Source organism: Heterodontus francisci, chromosome 8, assembly GCF_036365525.1.
Source record: "Heterodontus francisci isolate sHetFra1 chromosome 8, sHetFra1.hap1, whole genome shotgun sequence".
Classification (NCBI taxonomy): Eukaryota; Metazoa; Chordata; class Chondrichthyes; order Heterodontiformes; family Heterodontidae; genus Heterodontus; species Heterodontus francisci.
In genome coordinates this window covers 36676961-36700428 of record NC_090378.1, presented here as the reverse complement: position 1 = coordinate 36700428, position 23468 = coordinate 36676961, and the positions used below count along the sequence as shown (strand labels likewise).

The following is a 23468-nucleotide window of genomic DNA, read 5'->3' as shown; positions in this document are numbered from 1 at the left end:
TCTAACTTTCTCCCATGTCCTGCTCTCCTGATGACGTTGCGTTCTTTGCCAGGCTACAGTTTCATGGGCCATTGCCCTCAAGAACCCCCTATAAATGACAATTATTAATATGTGATTCTTTACATTGAATGCCTATAGGCTATTTTACCATGGAAAACATCACAACATCATTTTTAGACAAAAATTTAATATTTTCTTCCATAGCTTATATAATTTCTTTCTGTAATGAGCTTCTTAGCTTAAAATCTTTTTTCTTTTGAAGAGAGATAGCATCCTCAAAGGGAATTATACAATTGCATTCTTCGGAGAATTAATTCTGCATGAAGTACAAAAATGTTGATTACTAGTAGACATATTTATCTGAGAAAACAAGTTACCAAGCGCACCCAAGTGCTAAATAAAACTGTGTCACTGGGCATTGAATCAGTTATATAATCTGAACAGGATAGACCTAGTTAGCATTTGCCAAACAATGCTTGCTTTACTGCATGCATCATAGAACTTGCCTATTGTTTGAAAAAAGTTTTTCTATCTTACAAGCTGACTTCTCAAAGGAACAACTTACTGCAAAGGGCTTTAAGGACGTAATACTTGGATGTGATGGGTATACCAGTTATGCTTTTCACCTAGCCATAAGAGATAAGATAGCAAGATGGATAGGAACATCATATTAGCCATGTTAATTCCTTGTCAATGTAAGTATTAGGCAGCTTTCCCCCTTTGAGAAGTGTTTCCCATCTTTTCCAGAAGATCTGCTAATCGAAGGAACTCAACTGGTGAGTTTGACTGTTTAACCCTTTGATGAGCTATTTCAAAGCTGCTGAATTATTTCAAACCTGATGTATTATTTGGACTTAAATTATTCAAAGATTTCAATAACTGTCTGTTATTTGATCTAAGAAAAAGCATACTTGTTACAATAGATTCCGGTGAAGCTGATATTAATTGCCCTCTGAAGTGATATGTCTTGTAGTGCTAATCCTGCATGTAAATTGAGCAACAATAAATGTGTCTATTGTTTGCGCAAGGTATGTTTCCCAGAATATTTTTTGCAGAAGTTCTCACTTTAGTTCATGGAAAGTTCAGGCTTTTAAGATGGACATTAGAAAACTAAAAGAGCTGAAGGCGCCTGAATAATATCACAGCCTGTGCAATTCTGTTCTCACCGCACACATCCAGATCAGGGGTCACTGGATAAGAATCAGAAATGGGAACCCTGACACACTTTCCCTTCCTGAACCTAGAGTACTGCAGCGGATCATAGCAAAGCCTGCCTAAGGTTAGTTAATTCAAATTTGAGGCCTTCATGGGCTGTAGGGCTCATAGATGATATCCTTTGCTTGTAAGCCATAATTCAAAAGATCTTTATGTTGCCACTCTATGTTGAACAGAGCTTGGGATAGTTAATAATGTAGATGTCATGGACTCCTGAACGACAATGTTGGAAGCTTAGTCCAACTAATGAATTGAACCATACTGCCAGCTCGTTTAAGTGTTTGTTCAAGAAGGAAGTAAGCACTAAAATGGAATGATTAGTTTTCACTTTGTAATTATTAACATAAACTGGGCCCTGTCTTTCACTATTTTGCCATTTTTAGACAGGTACACAACATTTTTTGATTTCAGTCTCTGCTTTGTGTTTACTAAGCAAATATGCGGAAAAAATCAGAAGGCGCATGGTTGCGCGTAAGACAGTGCCCTCATTTTAACACCAATCATGGGAAGCAGATATGCTTAGTTTTGCCTTACATATTATCATCACTGTGTGCGCTCTATTGAAATGGAAAAATACAGAACTCAACAACAGCAACCTGCATTTATATAGCACCTTTAACATAGTAAAACATCTCAGGGCACTTCACATGAGCAGTATCAAACAAGATTTGACATCGAGACACAAGGAGATATTCGAACCGGTGACCAAAACCTCGATCAAAGAGGTTGGTTTTAAGTAGCATCTTAAAGGAGTAGAGGGGAGAGAGAGGCAGAGAGGCTGTGGGTGGGGTGGCGTGAAATTCCAGACTCGAGCAACCGAAGACATGTCCAGCAAAGGTGCAGCAATTAGGATTGCTGATGCACGAGGCCAGAATTGGAGGAGTGCCGAGATCTCTGAAGGTTGTAGGAGGTTACAGAGATAAGGAGGGGGTGAGGCCATGGAGGGATTTTAAGTGAGGATAAGAATTTTAAAATCAAAGCCTGGTTGGACCTAGAACCAATGTAGTTAACAAGCCTGGGGGATCCCACAGAATAGCCCTGTAAATGTGCAGCAACTAAATTTCAAAAGTACTTCATTAACTGTAAAGCACTTTGGGAGGCCCTGAGAATGTGAAAGGCACTATACAAATGCAATTCTTTCTTTACATGTTTATGTTTTAAAAATGGGATGTCAGGGAAAATATTGTTGAAAATGCAATATATGCATTATACAGTGAGTTATGTGGCGAGACTCTGGAAACTGGGATTATTCTCTTTACGGCAGAGAAGGCTAAAGGGGGATTTAACATGACAGTTCAGAACAGAATTTGATAAATAAGGAAAACTGGTTTCTACTGCCGGGCAGGTTGGTAACCAGAAGTCACAGATTTAAAGAAATTGCAAAAGAATCAGGCAGGACATAAGTCTTATTTTATACAGCTAGTTGTTATGATCTGCCTAAGAGAGTGTGGAAGCAGATTCAATAATAACTTTCAAAAGGAAATTCGATATGTACTTAAGAAAGATTTGCAGGGCTATGGGGGAAGTAGGGTCTAATTGGATGGTTTTTTTTTCACAGAGCTGACCGGCTGGGCTGCTCTCTGTGCTGTATGTATGATTCTTAGCACTCCCTACAACGCAAACGGAACTCAGAGGCAGTAATATAAGAGTTCATCAATGGTTCACTTGTTAGCACCACATGAAGTGAAACAGAATTTGCAAGCTCACAAAACTATTTATGAAGCTGATGGCTGAAGGTAATTTTGCTGGGGATTCAGGTGTTAACGTTAACTGAGTTAATTTAGGCCGGAAGAAATTTGTAACTGTCACAACTCGTTGTTTTATTCCGTGTAATACAAAAGACGGGGGTGGGGACAGTTATTAAACTAAAGAGCCTGAAGTGTGAGCGAATCCTGTAGGCCCGACTGAGTGCAGCATTATTTTCTTGTCTATTATAACATATATTCCAAGGCAGTGAGGGAAACAGCTGTTTTAAAGCCGCTCTGTAAAGCAGTCCCTCAGGCTGCAAGCGGCTGGACAGAGAGGGAGGGAGATAGAGAGAGAGAGCGCATAGAGAAGAGATCAGGAGACACCCAGGACTGGACAGCAAGAGAGAGTGAGGGCACAGAGCATGGAGAATGGATGAGGAGAGACCCAGAACTGGACAGAGAGAGAGAGAGAGAGAGCACAGAGCATGGAGTATAGATCAGGAGACACCCAGGACTGGACAGACTCCACAGAGCATGGAGAATGGATGAGGAGAGACCCAGGACTGGAGAGAGAGAGAGCACAGAGCATGGAGAATAGATCAGGAGACACCCAGGACTGGACAGACTCCACAGAGCATGGAGAATGGATGAGGAGAGACCCAGGACTGGAGAGAGAGAGAGCACAGAGCATGGAGAATGGATGAGGAGAGACCCAGGACTGGAGAGAGAGAGAGCACAGAGCATGGAGAATAGATCAGGAGACACCCAGGACTGGACAGAGAGAGAGTGAGGGCACAGAGCATGGAGAATGGATCAGGAGAGACCCAGGACTGGACAGAGAGAGAGAGCACAGAGCATGGAGAATAGATCAGGAGACACCCAGGACTGGACAGAGAGCACAGAGCATGGAGAATAGATCAGGAGACACCCAGGACTGGACAGACTCCACAGAGCATGGAGAATGGATGAGGAGAGACCCAGGACTGGAGAGAGAGAGAGCACAGAGCATGGAGAATGGATGAGGAGAGACCCAGGACTGGAGAGAGAGAGAGCACAGAGCATGGAGAATAGATCAGGAGACACCCAGGACTGGACAGAGAGAGAGTGAGGGCACAGAGCATGGAGAATGGATCAGGAGAGACCCAGGACTGGACAGAGAGAGAGAGCACAAAGCATGGAGTATAGATCAGGAGACACCCAGGACTGGACAGACTCCACAGAGCATGGAGAATGGATGAGGAGAGACCCAGGACTGGACAGCGAGAGAGAGCATGGAGTATAGATCAGGAGACACCCAGGACTGGACAGAGAGAGAGAGAGCATAGAGAATGGATCAGGAGAGACCCAGGACTGGACAGGGAGAGAGAGAGAGCACAGAGCATGGAGTATAGATCAGGAGAGACCCAGGACTGGACAGAGAGCACAGAGCATGGAGAATAGATCAGGAGAGACCCAGGACTGGACAGAAAGACAGACAGAGAGAGAGAACAGAGCATGGAGTACAGATCAGGAGAGACCCAGGACTGGACAGAAAGACAGACAGACAGATAGAGAGAGAGAACAGAGCATGGAGAATGGATCAGGAGAGACCCAGGACTGGACAGAGAGAGAGAGAGAGCACAGAGCATGGAGTATAGATCAGGAGACACCCAGGACTGGACAGAGAGCACAGAGCATGGAGAATAGATCAGGAGAGACCCAGGACTGGACAGAGAGACAGAAAGACAGACAGAGAGAGAGAACAGAGCATGGAGTACAGATCAGGAGAGACCCAGGACTGGACAGAGAGCACAGTCCATGGAGAATGGATCAGGAGAGACCCAGGACCGGACAGAGAGACAGACAGACAGAGAGAGCACAGAGCATGAAGAATGGATCAGGAGACACCCAGGACTGGACAGAGAGATAGAGAGAGAGCACAGAGCATAGAGAATAGATCAGGAGAGACCCAGGACTGGACAGAGAGACAGACAGACAGATAGAGAGAGAGAACAGAGCATGGAGTATAGATCAGGAGAGACCCAGGACTGGACAGAGAGAGAGAGCACAGAGCATGGAGAATAGGTCAGGAGAGACCCAGGACCTGACAGACAGAGAGAGAGCACAGAGCATAGAGAATATGTCAGGAGAGACCCAGGACTGGATGCAGAGAGAGAGAGCATGGAGAATAGTTCAGGAGAGACCCAGGACTGGACAGAGAAAGAGAGAGCACAGACCAGCACAGAGCATGGAGAATAGGTCAGGAGAGACCCAGGACTGGACAGACAGAGAGAGAGCACAGAGCATAGAGAATATGTCAGGAGAGACCCAGGACTGGATGCAGAGAGAGAGAGAGAGTGCACAGAGCTTGGGAAGTAGATCAGGAGAGACCTAGGACTGGACAAAGAGAGCACAGACCATGGGGAACAGATCGGGAGAGACCCAGAACTGGATAGAGAGAGAGAGAACACACAGACCATGGAGAATGGATCAGGAGAGACCCAGGGCTGGCACAGAGAAGGGAGGGAGTGAGAGATCAGGAGCAGAGAGAGAAACAGCAGAGGAAGAAAATGTAAACAAAGTTTGGGTTATGGGCCTGGATTCACAGGGTTAATAATTGCTATTCTTTTTCTAATTCATTTTTGTTTCTCGTTCGATTTCTGAAAGCCAATCAAAATTGTGTGTAGGCTGAGGGCAGCGTCACGTTGGCTACACGAGTCTCCACAAGTCGAGCGAGGCAGGGAATTCCAACTGCATTTTTAAATAACTCTGACTTTATGATATGTACTTTGTTCCAATGGTGCATATTGCAGAACTGCTTGCTATTGTGCTTTCCAGATAGTTAGAGGAGGGAGTCTGGGCCATTGTCTGTGCAGAACCCATAAAATTACTCTCCCTCTGTCATGACCCAACACAAGCTGTAATTCAAGCACTTGTAAACAAGCTGGTGCCCAATTTATCCCTCCTCACAGATTGTGTTACTGGGTTACGTGAGATATGTGAAAGTATTAAGGATACGTGGACAGATGTGCAAGGGGTATACTTAGGAAAGGTTCACCTATACAAGGAACTCATGAATTGACCAGGCTTGTTCTTGATCCACAGTTGTTGTTGTTCTAGCTGTAGTCCCAAAGGACTATAGGCATCCTGCTCCATTAGAGAGAGACAGTTGGTAATGTATAGCTTGGCGGCACCACTCCTCAAGTTTGGGGCGTGACGAGGAGGCAGACCAACAAGATCTACCATAGTCGGTATAGGGATTGAGCTCACACTGTTGGCATCTTCCATGCATTACACTCGAGCCAACTGAGCAACCAATCCATAGTATATCAGTGGTAAAATGTGATTTTGTACAAATGACAAAGACTACAGGTTTGGTCTTTTTTCTGTGCTGTTAGTCGATCTCCACCAGATGGCTGTGGAGTCCCTGCGATTGATCTTTGAAGGGGAATTCATTCCTGTTCCTGTTCTTGTTCATCATCCATTAAAATCAGGATTCCTCTGACTGCTTAACTATAATTCCTGTTGGGTAACCCTTGAGTATTAGTATGTGCTGCTGACTGGTTCATTGCTATGTGACCTGTGGGTGCTGAATAATTTCATTTAATCTTATTTCACCTGAGTTCATAAGCCTAATATATTTTCTTGTAACTGTGAGGAAAAAAAGCCTGCATTAATATAGCATCTTTTGTAACCCCAGGATGTCCCAAAGCACTTCATAAGCAAATGGAGTACTTTTGAAATGTAGTTATTGTTGTTATTTAGGGAAATGGGGTCATCAATTTGTGCGGAACAGGGTCCCATTTACAGTAAATTAGACAAATGGCCAGTTAATTTGTTTTTAATGGCATTGTGTGAGGGATAAATGGTATCTAGTTCACAGGGAGAACTTTGTTGGTCTTCAGCAAATAGTACCTTGAGGTGTTTTACATCCACCAGAGAGGGCAAATGGGGTCTCAGATTGACATCTCATCAGAGACAATCTGTCACAGTACAGTACAGGGCGGCACAGTGGCGCAGTGGTTAGCACCGCAGCCTCACAGCTCCAGGGACCCGGGTTCGGTTCTGGGTACTGCCTGTGCGGAGTTTGCAAGTTCTCCCTGTGTCTGCGTGGGTTTTCGCCGGGTGCTCCGGTTTCCTCCCGCATCCAAAAGACTTGCAGGTGATAGGTAACTTGGCCGTTGTAAATTGCCCCTAGTGTAGGGAGGTGATAGGGAATATGGGATTACTGCAGGGTTAGTATAAAATGGGTGGTTGTTGGTCGGCACAGACTCGGTGGGCCGAAGGGCCTGTTTCAGTGCTGTATCTCTGAAAAAAAAAGTACTCCCCCAGCCTCGATTATGTGCTCAGGTCCTGGAGTGAGGCTTGGACCCATGACTTCCTGACTCTGAAGCAAGATTACTACCACTGAGTCAAAGCTAAACCAGATTTTGTTCTGTGGCCTATGTTTGTTTGATTTGTTTACAACAGTCTGTATCTATTTCAATCTTGCTGCAGTCTTAGCAATTCTTTTATTTCCATTTCTTAGTGCAACTGAGATGCAGTTATCATAAAATAGGAACAGAGGAGTCACAGGAGATGGCAAGGTCAAGGGGATGGCAGGAGAGTTGAAACATAGGGAAAGACTTAAGGAAATTGGGAGTGTAGTGAGATCAGGAGCTGAGATGGACATTGAAATCACCAAGGATGAGAAGTCAAAGTTCCGAGGCTGAGAAAGGAATGAAAATGAGAAACTTGAGTTTGAGGGGGGGTTAGCAAATGTGGATTTTAAAGAGGTAACAACAGCAGGACAAATCCAGTCCAGCCAATTACTGTTCGATCAGTCTACTCTCAATCATCAGCAAAGTGATGTATGGTGCCATCGACAGTGCTATCAAGCGGTGCTTACACAGCAACAACCTGCTACCGATGCACAGTTTGGGGTCCACAAGGGCCACTCGGTTCCAGAGCTCATTGCGACCTTGGCCCAAACGTTGACAAAAGAGTTGAATTTCAGAGGTGAGGTGAGAGTGGCTGCTCTTGACATCAAGCCAGAATTTGACTGAGTGTGGCAACAAGGAGCCCTAGCAAAATTCAAGTCAATAGGAATCAGTGGGAAAACTGTCAACTGGTTGGAATCATACGTAGCACAAAGGAAGATGGTTGTGGTCGTTGGAGGCCAATCATCTCAGTCCTAGGACATCACTGCAGGAGTATCTCAAGGTAGTGTCCTAGGCCCAGCCATCTTCAGCTGCTTTAATGACCTTCCTTCCAACATAAGGACAGGAGTGTGATGGAACTCCTCACTTGCCCAGACGAGTGCAGCTCCAACAGCATTCAAGAAATTTGACAACATCCAGGAGAATGCAGCCTGCTTGATCGGCATTCTATCCACCACCTTAAGCATTCATTCCCTCCACCACTGGTGCACAATAGCTGCAGTGTTACCATCTACAAGATGCATTGTAGCAATGTGCCAAGGCTCTTTTGACGTATCTTACAAACCTGTGGCTTCTACCACCTAGAAGGACAAAGGCAGCAGATGATTGGGAACACCACCACCTGCAATTTGCCCTCCAAGGCACACACCATTCTAACTTAAAACTTTATCGCCATTCCTTCTTTGTCGCTGGGTTAAAAGCCTGGAACTCCCTCCCTAACAGTACTGTGGGTGTACCGACCCCACATGGAATGCAACGGTTCAAGAAGGTGCCTCAGCACCACTGCTGAAGGGCAATTAGGGATGGGCAATAAAAATGTTGGCCTGCCACTGATGTCCACATCCCAAGAATGAATAAAAAGAGCAGATATTGGGGAAGATAACAGGAACAACAAAAGTGTATATGTATATAGTGCCTATAAAGTAATAAAACGTCCCAAGGTGCTTTACAGGAGGATTATAAAACAAAGTATTACACCAAGCCACAAAAGGAGATATTAGATCAGCTGACCAAAAGCTTGGTCAAAGAGGTAGGTTTCATGGAGTGTTTTAAAGGAGAAAAGCGAGGTAGAGAGCCGGAGAGGTGTAGGGAGGGAATTTTAGAGGTTAGGGCCTAGGCAACTGAAGATGCGGCCACCAATGGTGGAGCAATTAAAATTGGCGAAGTGCAAGAGTCCAGAATTAGAGGAGCGCAGTAATCTCAGAGGGTTGTGGGGCTGGAGGAGATTACAGAGATAGGGAGCAGCGAGACCATGGAGGGATTTGCAAACAAGGATGAGAATTTTAAAGTCAAGATGTTACTTGACTGGTAGCCAATGTAGGTCAGCGAGCACAGGGTGATGGGCGAAGGACTTGGTGCAAGTAAGGTTTGGGGCAGCAACGTTTTGGATTAACTCAAGTTTACGGAGGGTAGAATGTGGGAAGCCAGCCAGGAATGTATTGGATTAGTCAAGTCTAGAGGTAACAAAGGCATGAATGAGGGTTTAAGCAGCTGATTAGCTGCAACAGTGCACAGTTGGGCGATTATTACGAAGGTGAAAATAGCGGTTTTAATTTATGGTGCAGATATGTGGTCGGAAGCTCATCTTGGTATCAAATATGACACCAAGGTTTCAAACAGTCTGTTTAAGCCTCAGATAGTTACTAGGGAGAGGGGTGGAGTTGGTAGCTAAGGAAAGGAGTTTGCAGCGGGGACTGAAGGAAATAGCTTTGGTTTTCCCAGTATTTAATGGGAGGAAATATCTGCTCATCCAGTGCTGGATGTCGGATAAACAGTCTGATAATTTAGCAGCAGTGGAGGAGTGTGAAAGAAGTGGTGGTGAGGTTGATATGGGTATCGTCAGTGTGCATGGAAAAACATGCGCTGTATTTTCGGATGATGTCACCGAAGGGCAGCATGTAGATGAGAAATAGGAGGGGGCCAAGGACAGATCCTTGGGGGACACCAGAATTAATGGTGCGCGAGCAGGAAGGGAAGCAATTGCTGGTGATTCTCTGTCTGCGATTAGATAGATTAGAATGGAAACAGCTGATTGTGGAATGAGGTGCTCGAGGAGATGACACCACAGAACTAGAGAGAGAGATCAAGGATAACACCATCATTATGATGGTTGGGGCAGGGCAGGTGGTGGATAGTACAGCCAGGCAGGAAGGGTTCAGTAAGGGGCAAGTGTTAATTGTATATTAATTGGATGTTTAATTGAATTCAGGTGGTGGGCTCTAACTGGGGATTCACTTGTGCTCCTCTGTATAGTAACGAACTGAAACTGTGCTGGTTGGGTTTGGAGGTGCATGTTTATAATCTGTCTCTGTAAATAAAAACTTATCTTTGACCTCCTTGTCTCGAGAGACAATGGGTAAGTGCCTCGAGGTGGTCAGTGGTTTGTGAAGCAGCGTCTGGAGTGGCTATAAAGGCCAATTCTAGAGTGACAGACTCTTCCACAGGTAAAATTGGTTGTCGGGGCTGTTACACAGTTGGCTCTCTCCTTGCGCTTCTGTCTTTTTTTCCTGCCAACTGCTATGTCTCTTCGACTCACCACTCTTTAGCTCTGCCTTTATGGCTGTCCGCCAGCTCTGGTGATCACTGGCAACTGATTCCCACGACTTGTGGTCAATGTCACAGGACTTCATGTCACGTTTGCAGACGTTTTTAAAGCGGAGACATGGACGGCCGGTGGGTCTGATACCAGTGAAGAGCTCGCTGTACAATGTGTCCTTGGGGATCCTGCCATCTTCCATGCGGCTCACATAGCCAAGCCATCGCAAGTGCCGTTGGCTCAGTAGGGTTTATATGCTGGGGATGTTCGCCGCCTCGAGGACTTCTGCGTTACAGATACGGGTCCTGCCACCTGATGCCAAGGATTCTCTGGAGGCAGTGAAGATGGAATGAGTTGAGTCGTCGCTCTTGGCTGACATACGTTGTCCAGGCCTCGCTGCCATAGAGCAAGGTACTGAGGAAACAGGCTTGATACACTCGGACTTTCGTGTTCCATGTCAGTGTGCCATTTTCCCACACCCTCTTGGCCAGTCTGGACATAGCAGTGGACGCCTTTCCCATGTGCTTGTTGATTTCTGCATCGAGAGACAGGTTACTGGTGTTAGTTGAGCCTAGGTAGGAGAACTCTTGAACCACTTCCAGAGCGTGGTCGCCGATATTGATGGTTGGAGCATTTCTGACGTCCTGTCCCATGATATTAATTTTCTTGAGGCTGATGGCAAGCCAAATTCATTGCAGGCAGCTGCAATCCTGTCGATGAGTCTCTGCAGACACTCTTCTTTGTGGGATGTTAATGCAGCATCGTCTCTACGTTGCTTTCATAGATCTCACCAAAGTCTCTGACCTCGTCAGCAGACGTGGTCTCTTCAGCCTACTAGCAAAGATCGGATGTCCACCAAAGCTACTAAGTATCATCACCTCATTCCATGACAATATGAAAGGCACAATAAAAACTTATGTGTGTGTAAAGACTAGGCTCTGTTCTATCCTTCACAGACTGGCTATCTTGAGTGTAACACAAGTTGTCACCGATGAGCCAACTGTCAGTGAAAGTCAGAATGTCAGTACACTCATCCGCAAGAACCTTGTTGGCAAGTGAACAGACATTTTGGAGGGAAATATAGAGGAGGCGGTGATTGTTGGAGGAGTTCAAGGGAGCAGGTAGGGGTACAGTGAGTGAAACAGAAAGGAGGTTGCTGAGGTTAGTTTCCAGTGTGCTGGACAAGGAGGTTGGTAAGAGAGAAGGATGGGACAGATGGGGTTGCTGATCATAAGATGGCAGTGATGAATACCTTCATGGGCTTTTTGGAGAATACTCAAGAGAGGTACAGAGGTTCTGCTGAGCCATCTGCTTATTGAAGTGGGATTCAAGCCTGTGATGGCAGCAGGAAAGTGAGAAGATGAGAAGAAGTGATTGGTTGTGGTAGGGTTTGGAGGACAAAGTACCTCTGAGAGGAGAAATGAAAGGTGGTGTGATTGGATGGCAGGATGAAGAGGAGACAAGAGATGGGACTGATGTGGGCCAAAAGAAAAAAGGGAGAAAGAAGTAATAGGCTTGGGTATGTGAATAGACACATAAGGAATTCAGGTTACATAGGCATGGCAGAGATTAGGAGGGACATGTACTGATTGTAAATGGAGGACATGAAAGTGATAAAGTTCCAATTTAAAGTCTGAGGTCCTGTGGTGGAATGAAGTTCACTTGTAGACAGGGTGGAGTCTGTTTGGAGCATCAGTGAATCAATGTCTCAATTCAGAGAGTGTAGTTTAGAGAGAATGAATCCAGGAGCCGTTTGATAGACAAGTGTCAGTGGTCATGTGGTGGAGACTGTCCAGTGGAATCAAAGGGCCAAGTAGGAGTTGGGAGTTGACCATTGATCCAGGGGTCCAGCAGAGGTCTCAAATGTTAGCAGTGTGGGCCAACAGATCTGACATACCAGCAGAGGAGTAAAGAGCAATGGGAGTAAAACCTGAGGACCAAGGGGAAGATTTCCTCCCTGTACTTTGTGCACTGACAAGTGTCAGTGCAGATGAGGGAATTGGTCTAGAGGAAGAGCTGTAGGGAGGTGAAAAGCACATAAGACCTGCAGCAGCAGCAGAACCTCAGGAGCAGGCCCATCCCATTCCACTGAAAGGTGATTGAGAGGTTCTGAAGGATGAGTGGAGCCAGTGGCCGTGGGAAGCGAGCGGATAGTGGTAAAGCGGAGATTATTCAGGAACATGGGAGCAGACTCCAGATTTGATTAGGTGCTTTATAAATGCAAGTATCTTTCTTAAAATAAATTGAAAATTTTAAGTATTTAATAAGAAAACAATGGATTGTCAAATCGGCGAAAAATTGAAAACGAAGCAAATTGCTTGAGAGGGTATAGGTCGGATGAAAATTTACCAGTTAAATTTGAAGACAGAGGGTTGCCCTGACTGTGTATTCAAGTGGATGGTAGGAACAGCAACACCATCCTATGGTGTGACCTAGTACTGCAGAGCATAAGTAGCATCCTAAGAACTTTGAGATGCATGTGATTAGTGACTGTGGCCTTCAATTTCCTCCATATTTGCAGCCAGAGACACATGTAACCTGAGCACAAATCAATTGCATGACTTAAAAGATGGTGGAATTATGGGGGTGAGTCACACACTTAGCTACAATATGTCCAAATTCTATCTTTTACGGTCGTCTATCGATCCCTCCATCTGAAATCAGCTCTGCTTATAAATCTGGACACACCGACAAGGTACAGTGCCTCATATACAAGTGTCCTGAATTGTACTTATTCAGAGACTCCCTTAAAATTATGACCAAATTTCTGGACATAGCAGGAAAAAGTTTTTTTCTGGTGTTTTATTGCAATTTTTAATGCGTGTTTTAAGTAAATTATTTTCACTGAGACCAACTCTGTATTTTTTGTTTCTTTTAATGTATTTTTATGGAATAAGTATAAGTCACATTAAAAAGTGAAAACCTGACAGCAGGTTCTTAAACATACACCCCTGGTGTGCATGGAAGATGGTTAAAGGAGTTGAAACTTCAAAGAAGGAATATATGATGCAAGTTTGGCACTTTGCTTGGGGCTCAATTGTTTACATGGATTTATGCCCCTTTTTACATATGGGCATGTTCTAGTTAGATGAGCAGGGAATTCTGGTGTACTTTGAGTTCAGGAGAACGGGCTCGACAATAGGCGCATTTTTGAGTCTAAGCTCTGCCCAGGCAGGTAATTCAAGCCTGAATGTTTTACACTACAATGCGTAAGCACTGGGTGTATCTCTCTGTTCATGTAAAAAATATCTTTAAATCTGCTTCTTTGGTGGGGTAACACACAAATACATTTGGAAGCAATTCTGATCCAAGTACTTTTACTGTTTTGGTAGAACAAATTAAGAAATAAGAAATGAAAGCCTTGCATTACATAGTGCCTTTCACAACTCCAGAGAGGTTGATGTAATTTACGGTGAACACCATGGCAGTGATGATTTGAAGGACTTCAATTATCCAAATATCGATTGGGATAATGTTGTGATAAAGGGTAAGGAGGGGGTAGAATTTCAGAAATATGCTCAGGAGCGATTCCTGACCAGTATGTTCTCAGTCAACTAGAAAGGAGGGATTGTTGGATCCTGAACTGGGGAATGAGGTGGACCAAGTGTCTGTGGGGGAACATTTGGGTAAGAACAATCATTGTATCATGAAGCTTGGATTAGTAATTGAAAAGAACAAAGAACAATCTAAAGTAGAACTTCTAAATTGGAAGATGGCTAACTTCAATGGGATGAGGGAGGGGGGGGGGGGGGAGTGTATTAAAGGAGGAAAGTGAGGTAGAGAGTAATGGTTTTATTGGGGACTAGGGCATCGGAAAGCAATAAATGCCAGCTCAATTAATAATTGTAAATCTGAGATTGATAGATTTTTGCTAGCCAAGGGTATTTAGGTGTATGCAGCCAAGGCAGGTGGATGGATATAGGATATAGCCATGATCTCATTCAATGGCAGAACTGGCTCAAGGGGATGAATGGCCCTCTCCTGTTCCTATGTCCTGCTTGCCCACAGTGGGCCAGGAAGAAAGGGAGTGTGTAGTGACATGATCACCTTGTCTGCTCTTGTGAAGTGTGTTCACTTCTTTCTGCACTGTTGATCAGTCCTCTGAGGGATTTGGGAGTGCCAGCTCCCTGCAGGCTACATGTATGGTCTGAGTTGGTGACCTGAAAGGTTAACTCTGCTTCTCTCTCCACAGATGCTGCCAGACCTGCTGAGTATTTCCAGCATTTCTTGTTTTTATTTCAGATTTCCAGCATCTGCAGTATTTTGCTTTTCTTACTCTGCTGCTGGGCATCTGAATAGTGCTTTGAAAGAAGCTTCCTGGAGAAGGGGTAGTGGGAGCTCATCAGCAACTTACACTGTTTCTACACTCAATTTACACCAGGAAATGTGTATGTAAGTCTGTCAGGTGAACAGCATAGTTTTCCAGTGCAACAGTGGTGTAACTGACATCGAGGAAATTCAAGGTGGATATTACATAATTAAATTAAAAACAAAGACAGTGAATGCTGAAAACTGGGAAAAACACACAGAAAATACTAGAAATGAACAGCAGGTCAATCAGCTTTTAACTGAGAAATATGTCTTTGGTTGATGCTCGATCAAAGTTCGTTCAACAGAAGTGAATGATTACCTTACAAATGTTTTTATTTATTAGATTCAAAGGAAATTGCAATGTCAAAGGAGCCCAGAGCTGCTGACCCGGCGACTGAGGAACCCGTTAACAGCCCCCCAACTCTGAAATACACAGACGGTGGCTATGGATGGGTTATTTTAGCCTCATGCTTTGTTATAACCGGGCTGACAACGTCCTTTGTGAAATCATTTGGAATCTTTTTCCTTGACATCCAGGAGGACTTTGATGTACTCGCCTTTAAGGTTTCCTGGATCACTGCGATCACTGTGGCTATATTTCATCTGGGTTGTAAGTATCAGTCATTGATCTTGGTAATGTAACTTTCCAAATGTAATCCTCACCCCAGACCACCCACATTTCATTAAGCTCCTGTTAAAGGAGCATTAATGTTATGAGTGAACAAAACTTGGGGCTAGGGTTTTGAGTGCGTGCTGTGTTGAATAGATGCTCAGTCTTGTAATATTTGGAGGATCTTTTAACATTTTATGGCCAGTTGGTGATTTAATCACTATTTGCTTTCCTGTGCACAATTTTGCCTTCAAGTTGATGCATTCAATTTTAAAACAGAATTACTCAGTAATGTGCTTGTGAAGGAGAATCTGTGCACATATGACTGTGATCCCAAAACACTTATGGTCCTTCTAATATGTTTATAGATGGGGAGTCAACAGGAGAATGAGATTAGACTAGGTAGCTGATATGGAGACAAACACCATTGGCCAAAGTAGCCTGTAACATTCTATGATCATTATTTTATGCTCCAATCTTTTACTGCACATTAATTCACACCAAATCAGTCAAGTGATTACCAGTTATGTTAAACTTTATTATTAAATCTAATCTCATTCAAAATTAATTCTTCATGGATCTGAAAAGACTGAGATTAGAATAAACATTGCTAATTAACCGTGTTTCATTGTTTTTCCTGGCAGCCCCGATAGCTAGTGCTCTCAGTCTCCTGGTGTCACACAGAATTATCATCATCATCGGTGGGATACTGTCCATGCTGGGGCTGCTGCTTGGATCCTTTGGCTTCAGTCTGTTGGCGATGTATCTCACAACAGGTTTTCTCGCAGGTAAATGAGGGAGTTAAAGCTACATCATTGGGTAGATGCATAGACCTGGAGAGTGAAGTTCTGGAAAAGGGATTGTTCAGATGACTGTTAGGAAGCGCTCAGATTAACCTTTCAGAGTCTGTGAGGTTATCTGGACCCCTTGATCTACAGATATTCATAATGACTTTGTCATCCTCATACTTACTTTATACAGTGTAATGCTATAATTAAAGTTGATCTTAATTAACTTCAAGTGAATTAATATTCTAATGATTTTGATGAGTGGCATTTTAAGTATGTTTGAATTCCGAGTAGCATGTGGTGGAGACGATTCTAGATTGATCAGTCCAGTTAATCTGAAGGGTATACAGCCAGCTATTTTAGAAGACTGCTAGGTGCGGTTCAACAAAATTGAATGAAACCCATTCTTTGATACAAAAATTAAAAATCAATTTTTATATACACGTGAATAGAATACAAGGCATAGAGATAATACCAAACTATACAATTCTTTGGTTAGTCTATAACTAGAATACTGTATACAAGCGAAACTTGAGGAAACAAGCTCTAGAGATTGCCAGCACCAAAGGAGTTAAATATCTTCCCTGATCATGGAGCCAGCAAGAGCAAGAGTGCTCCTCCCAATCTCACATTTAACCACCCTCTCAGTCACATCTTCTTGTGACACTTGATTCTCCCCAGCTCCCTACCCTCCTCCTGTCTATGCTTTTGGTCCTGAACCCCCAATTTCCCTATCCACCCGTGAGATCCCCAGCCCTCAGTCTCCCACACTCCTGGCCCACCTCCCAACTCAGATCATCAGGCCCCCTGACCCCAGCATGACGACTCCAGGCCCATTCAAATCCAGTCACATTCCCCACAATTCCAAGCCCCTTCCTCCCGATCCAATCTGAACCACTTACATGACAGTCTTCACCAGTGGGTTGCCATGTTACAGTGTGGGATAGAGGCCCAATATTAGGAGTGTCAGACCTCACCATTCTTGCATAGGGTATTTACCCTTCGCACCCTGCTGTGTGCCCAAAAATAGATGCTCCTGAATTTCCAGGCCAGAAGGCCTTACAGACAGTGGTGAAGCAGAATCTATAATATCCCTTTGAAAAATAAGGATGAAAAGTATGGGGAAATAGACTAAGCGGAGAGCACTTTCAGAGAACCAGCATAGCACTATGGGCTGAATGGCCACTCTGTGCTGTTAGATTCTATAAATGGCTAGAGTTTGGGAAAGTACCTGTCTTTCATCATTATTTACACTACAGAATAAATAGCTCATTAATGCCACTGTCATTATCCTTCTTTACACATATCGGCTGGGATTTTATCTGTGCGACGGGTGTCTCGACCTCCGTCAGAATGCCGTTGCCCCTTCTGTGGGAGGTCTGCCGAATGAAGTACCAATTAGGCACTTAACTGGATAGCGGTGGGCTTTCCATGGGATCAAGAAACCCAGTGACAGAAGTCCCGTCCGCTGAGAGCTGCCAGCCAATCAGAGGCTGGCAACTTTTTAACTGAGCACGCCACTGTGGAGGCAGTGGCTGCTGCTGGAGGAGCACCCACCCAGGGCCTAGGAGCAGCGCTGGACACTGGCCACAGGTAGGTCAGGGCAGGAGGGGTCTCGCGGGGTGGGGCAGTGGGGTGTAGGGGGGTCGACAGCAAGGGCAGGGGTTGGCTCCCAGCAGGTCCCCCCCTTCCCAATGCTGGGTCACTAAGTGCCTCTTAACGAGGGATTCCCCCGCCCCCTCCCCCCAACCCCATGCAGTGACAGGTTCGCCTGCGGCTTGGCTAATGATGGCAGGATGAGGCGCTTAATTGGGCATTAATTGCCGCCCTGGACTTAATTTTGGTGGAGGTGGGGTGGTGGAGTTCCCCCCCCCCCCCCCATCCCCCAATCTCACCTGACTTTATGCTCATCGCCACCAGATCCGCCGTTGGGGAGAGCATAAAATTCTCCCCATCTACTTTTTCATTAAAGTTTGCGAAAACAGGAAAATATGCCTCAGAGTATCTTAGACTTAAGTAATAGACTTGTGGTGCCAAATGCAGTCAGCAACTTGATGGCAAAATTGCATTGTCAACCCAGTCCTTGTTCGCGACTCTTTTATATAAAAAAAATGGCCTCAAACCATTTACCTGCTTAATGGTATTGATTGAATAGTTCATTTTATCTGAAGTGTTTTGAGACCTTTCTGAGTGTTTTTATTTTCCATTTTCTCTCTTTTTCTCACATTCTTCTTCTTTCAGTCTCATTTAGTTTCTCTTTTTTTATTATATTTTAATTATATTGGAAACTTCAGGCAAGTATTTCCTCTGTTTGCTTATTGCAGTGAAATCATGAGCATATTCTTTAAATTCATTGGAAATAGTGAGAAAAACAGATTTCCCACTCAGTTATTTTTCAGATCTTAGACGGGGCCAATACATAATATAGAAAAGCACTTGTGCATCATAACATTCTAACATGATTGTTTGCCTATGTCAAAACAAATTGTAAAATTTCCATTTAAAAATTGAGAGATAAAATACAGCAGCAGTTGCCATAAGCCGTATTCTTGACAGATAACATAGCAGGCATTCCAGAGGTTTTCAGGTGGCTGTTCTAGGAACTGAACATAGTCCAACCTTCCTGTATGGCATCGATAGAAGATTGGCTAGCTAACAGGAAACAGAGTGTAGGCATAAATGGGTCATTTTCTGGTTGGCAGGATGTAATGAGTGGTGTGCCACGATGATCTGTGCTGGGCCTCAACTTTTTACAATTTATATAAATGACTTAGTTTGGTTGCTAAATTTGCTGATGACACAAAGATAGGTAGGAAAGTAGGTTGTGAAGAGGCCATAAGGGGCCCACAAAGGGATATAGATAGGTTAAGTGAGTGGGCACAGACCTGGCAAATGGAGTATAATGTGGGAAAGTATGAAATTGTCCACTTTGGCAGGAAGAATAAAAAAGAAGCATATTATCTAAATGGTGAGAGATTGCAGAGCTCTGAGATGCAGAGGTATCTGGGTGTCCTAGTGCATGAATCATAAAAGGTTAGTATGCAGGTAGTGCATGTAATTAGGAAAACTAATAGAATGTTATTGTTTATCGCGAGGGGAATTGAATACAAAAGGAGGGAGGTTATGCTTCAGCAAAACAGGGCATTGGTGAGACTACATCTGGAGTATTGTGTCATCGCAGAGTACAGGTCTCCTTATTTAAGGAAGGATGTAAATGCTTTGGAGTCAGTACAGAGAACGTTTACTAGACTAATACCTGGAACGAGCAGGCTGTCTTGCGAGGAAAGATTGGACAGCCAAGGCTTGTATCCGCTGGAATTTAGAAGAGTAAGAGGCGACTTGATTGAAACATATACGATCCTGACGGGTCTTGACAGGGTGGATGTGGAAAGGATGTTTCATCTAGAAAATCTAGAGAATCTAGAACTAGGGGTCACTGCTTAAAAATAAGGGGTCGCCCATTTAAGAAAGAGATGAGGAAAAATATTTTCTCTGAGGGTCGTGAGACTTTGGAAATCTCTTCCTCAAAAGGTGGTGGAAGCAAAGTCTTTGAATATTTTTAAGGCAGAGGTTAGATAGGTTCTTGATAAGCAAGGGGGTGGAAGGTTATCGGGGATAGGTGGAAATGTGGAGTAATCAGTTCAGCTATGAACTTATTGAGTGGTGGAGCAGGCTCGAAGGGCTGAGTGGCTTCTAATTCGTATGTTCGTATATTGACACTACTACTTTAAATTCACCCAGTATTTGTAACTAATAGTAAACATACTTTGTAAGAAGTAATGGATCTGTTAATTGAAAAATATCATCGAGAATTTCCTCAGGAGTTCTCCTGATCGCTTGATGTAACTTCAGAGAAAAATCAGTGGAAAGCTCAGATCGATAAGTAATTGGGTTTCTGACAATCTTCCGCTGAATTTACAGCAGTCAATTGGGACAATCGTCAAGACAATTCCAGGTGATATTATTGATCTTTGCTGAGGCCCGAAATTAAAAATTGAATGTCAATAAGGAACTCAATGGCTTTAAAATGGCTATTTTTTAATATAATCTTTCAGTTCCTTTTTAGATGTGCAGTGAACAGGATGGGATGTCTTCTCAGCTCTCCTTGCAATTTTCTGTGCACATAAAATTCCCTAAAATACTTGTGTGCATGGGGTGGTTTTATTTCTTTTCTAATAATTCTTATGTTTTTATGTATGCTTGTGTGCATGTGAGGAAGAATTTCCTGTATATTTTTTATGCATTGCAGTCAATGCTGAATTATGTAGCTAGAACAGTAAACTACAAGCCAGAGGAGGTGATGCTGAAATTATATAACACTCTGGCCAAACCACACCTTGGATACTGCGCTGAGTGCTGGTTGCTGAGACATAAGCGTCATTCAAGCCTGAGATGAGTTTCAGAGAGAGCCAAAAGACTGATCGTTGGTATCAGCAGACTTGGGGCTTTTCAGCCTTGAAAGGAGCTGACTAACAGGTGAGGCATTAAACAATAAATGGTATAGGCTAGTTAAATCTAGAACACCACTTCACATTAAACTATGACAGTTGGATAACATAGAAACTTAGCAAATTTACAGCACAGAAGGAGGCCATTCGGTATCATGACTGTGCCACCCGAGAAAGAATGATCCAGTCTAATCCCACTTTCCAGTTTTTGGTCCGTGGCCCTGTAGGTTATAGCACTTCATGCCTCTCCAAGTATTTTTTTAAATGTGGTGAGGGTTTCTGCCTCTACCACCCTTTCAGACTGTGTGTTCCAGGCCTCCGCCACCCTCTGGGTGAAAAAGTTCTCCTTAATTCCCCTCTAATCCTTTTGATGATTACTTTAAATCTATGTTCCTGGCTATTGACCTCTCTGCTAATGGAAATAGGCCCTTCCTATCCACTCTGGGCCCCTCATAACTTTATACACCTCAGTTAAATTTCCCCTCCTGTGTTCTAAAGAAAACACCTCCAGCCTACCCAATCTCTCCTCATAGCTAAACTTCTCCATTCCTGGAAGCATCCTCGTAAATCTCCTCTTTACCATTTCTAGTGTGATCACATCTTTCCTGTACGCAATGCTCTAGCTGTGGCCTAACTAGTGTTTTATATAATTCTGACATAACCTTCCTGATCTTATGTTCTATTCCTCAGCTCATAAAGGAAAGTATTCCATTTTTAAAAAAATAGAAAATGTTTGAAATGCTCAGCAAACATGGCATAACAGAGTTAATGTTTCAGATCGATGTCATCAAAGTCTGTTTCTCTCTCCACAGATACTGCCAGACTCGAGCATTTCCAGTATTTTCTGTTTTATTTCAGATTTCCAGCATCCGCAGTATTTTGCTTTTGTAACCGTCTTATCTACCTGTTCTGTCTTCAGGGATCTGTGGATATGCACTCCAAGGTCCCTCTGTCCCTCTACACTTCACAGTATCCTATCATTTATTACATATTTCCTTGCCTTGTTTGCCCTCCCCAAATGCATTACTTCACACTTCTCCAGATTGAATTCCATTTGCCACTTTTCTGCTCACCTGACCAGTCCATTGATATCTTGCTGCAGTCTACAGAATTCTTCTTGACTATCAATCACACAACCAATTTTTGTATCAACTGCAAACTTCTTAATCATGTCCCCTATATTTAAGTCTAAATCAAAAAGAAAGACTTGCATTTATATAGCGCCTTTCACGACCACCTGACATTTCAAAGCATTTTTTACAGCCAATGAAATACTTTTTGAAGTGTAATCACTGCTGTAATGTAGCAAATTATTGATATATGCCACAAAAAGCAAGGGGCCCAGTACTGGAATCCCATTGGAAGCAGTCTTCCCATTACAAAAACACACACTGACTATTACGTTTTGCTTTCTGCCACTGAGCCAATTTTGGATCCAACTTGTCACTTTCCCTTGGATCCCATGGACTCTTATTTTTCTGACCAGTCTGCCTCGTGGGACATTGTCAAAATCCTTGCTAAAGGCCATTTAGACTACATCAAATCCGCTACCCTCATCGACCCTCCTTTTATCTTATCAAAAAAATTCAATCAAGTTAGTCAGCCAGGACCTTCCCTATACAAATCCATGCTGACTAATCTTGACCATACTTGATTAATCTGTGCCTTTCTAAGTGACAGTTTATACTGTTGCTCAGACTTTTTTCCAGCAACTTTCCTACCACCGAGGTTAGGCTGATTGGCTTGTAATTACTCGGTCTATCCTTTCCTTCCCTTTAAAACAGCAGTGCAATGTTAGCAGTCCTCCAGTCTTCTGGCACCATGCCTATAGTCAGAGAAAATTCGGAAATGCTGGTTACTATTGTAGGATTTTTCTGAATAGATGCGTTATGAACAAATCTCCTTTCCAAACTTTATATCATACCTTTTGAAATCATTTTAATTTTCCTAGACTGTAAGTTAGTACCTTTTTCAAACCTATAAGATATTTTAAAATATATATTTCTGTTTTTTCCCCTTCAGGTTTGGGTAATGGATTTGCTTGGGTCCCCTCAGTAAGTCTAGTCACCCAGTACTTCACAGAACGGAGGCCATTGGCCAACGCCATTGCTAGTTGCGGAGAGTGTGTCTTCATCTTCATCTTCATACCATTCTACCAGTGGCTTGTCGACCAAATGTCATGGCGACAAGCAATGATGATCATTGCTGGTATCCAACTGAATCTCTGTGTCTGTGGAGCTCTCATGAGGCCCTATCAGCCACAAAAGAAATGCCTGAATTCTAAATCATCATCTGCCACTACCTCTGGGAATGATTTGTGTAGCATAAGCCCAGATCATAAGAAGAACACTGCTCAATTTTTTGATTTACCTCTTCTGAAACAGCCAAAGTTTATTTGTATGATCTTCTTTGGGTTTTTCTCTGTAATGGGCTTCTTTGTTCCTGCCATCTATTTAATTCCTCATGCTCAAAACCTTGGGATCCAGGATTTTCAAGCAGCTTTATTGATGTCTTACTGGTCAGCAGCTGACCTCATTGGGCGACTTGGGTGTGGTTGGTTAGCTAATTTACGCCTCATCAAATCAATCCGCCTTACAACAATATTGATTACCATTTTAAGCATAGCTTTCATGCTTTTCCCTGTAGCTAAGAATTACACCCTGCTAATCATCTTCAGTTGTATTTGTGGGTTCTTCTTCGGGACCATGTTGGCCCTTATCGTCACACTCCTGACTGATGTGATGGGAATTGAGAAGTTGGACAATGCGCTTGGGCTGATTATGTTCTTCAGGACTATTGGGTGCCTTCTCGGGCCACCGTTGGCAGGTAATGTGCTTCATTATCATTTGTCAGATTTCCTTTACTTTTCATTGGTTCTATATCTGTGATGATCGAAGGCTAAGTAGGTGATGGGAAGGTTCCTTTATCTCCTCTTGTAGAATTGTGATATCAATATTTCTGTTGCAGCAGGTAC

General features: G+C 43.5%; 1 protein-coding gene across 1 annotated transcript in view; it reads left to right on the top strand.

The window, feature by feature from the left end:
- The first annotated feature begins 1102 nt into the window (after positions 1-1102).
- The window catches only part of zgc:114041 (uncharacterized protein LOC574425 homolog), a 35599-nt gene continuing 13233 nt past the window's right edge, over positions 1103-23468 (top strand). Inside the window, exons 1-5 of the mRNA XM_068036960.1 lie at positions 1103-1279; positions 2774-2951; positions 14992-15258; positions 15903-16046; positions 22517-23320. Of these exons, the coding sequence (XP_067893061.1) occupies positions 2933-2951; positions 14992-15258; positions 15903-16046; positions 22517-23320 (1234 nt within the window). The 5' untranslated portion in view covers positions 1103-1279; positions 2774-2932. The remainder of the gene's footprint in view (positions 1280-2773; positions 2952-14991; positions 15259-15902; positions 16047-22516; positions 23321-23468) is intronic.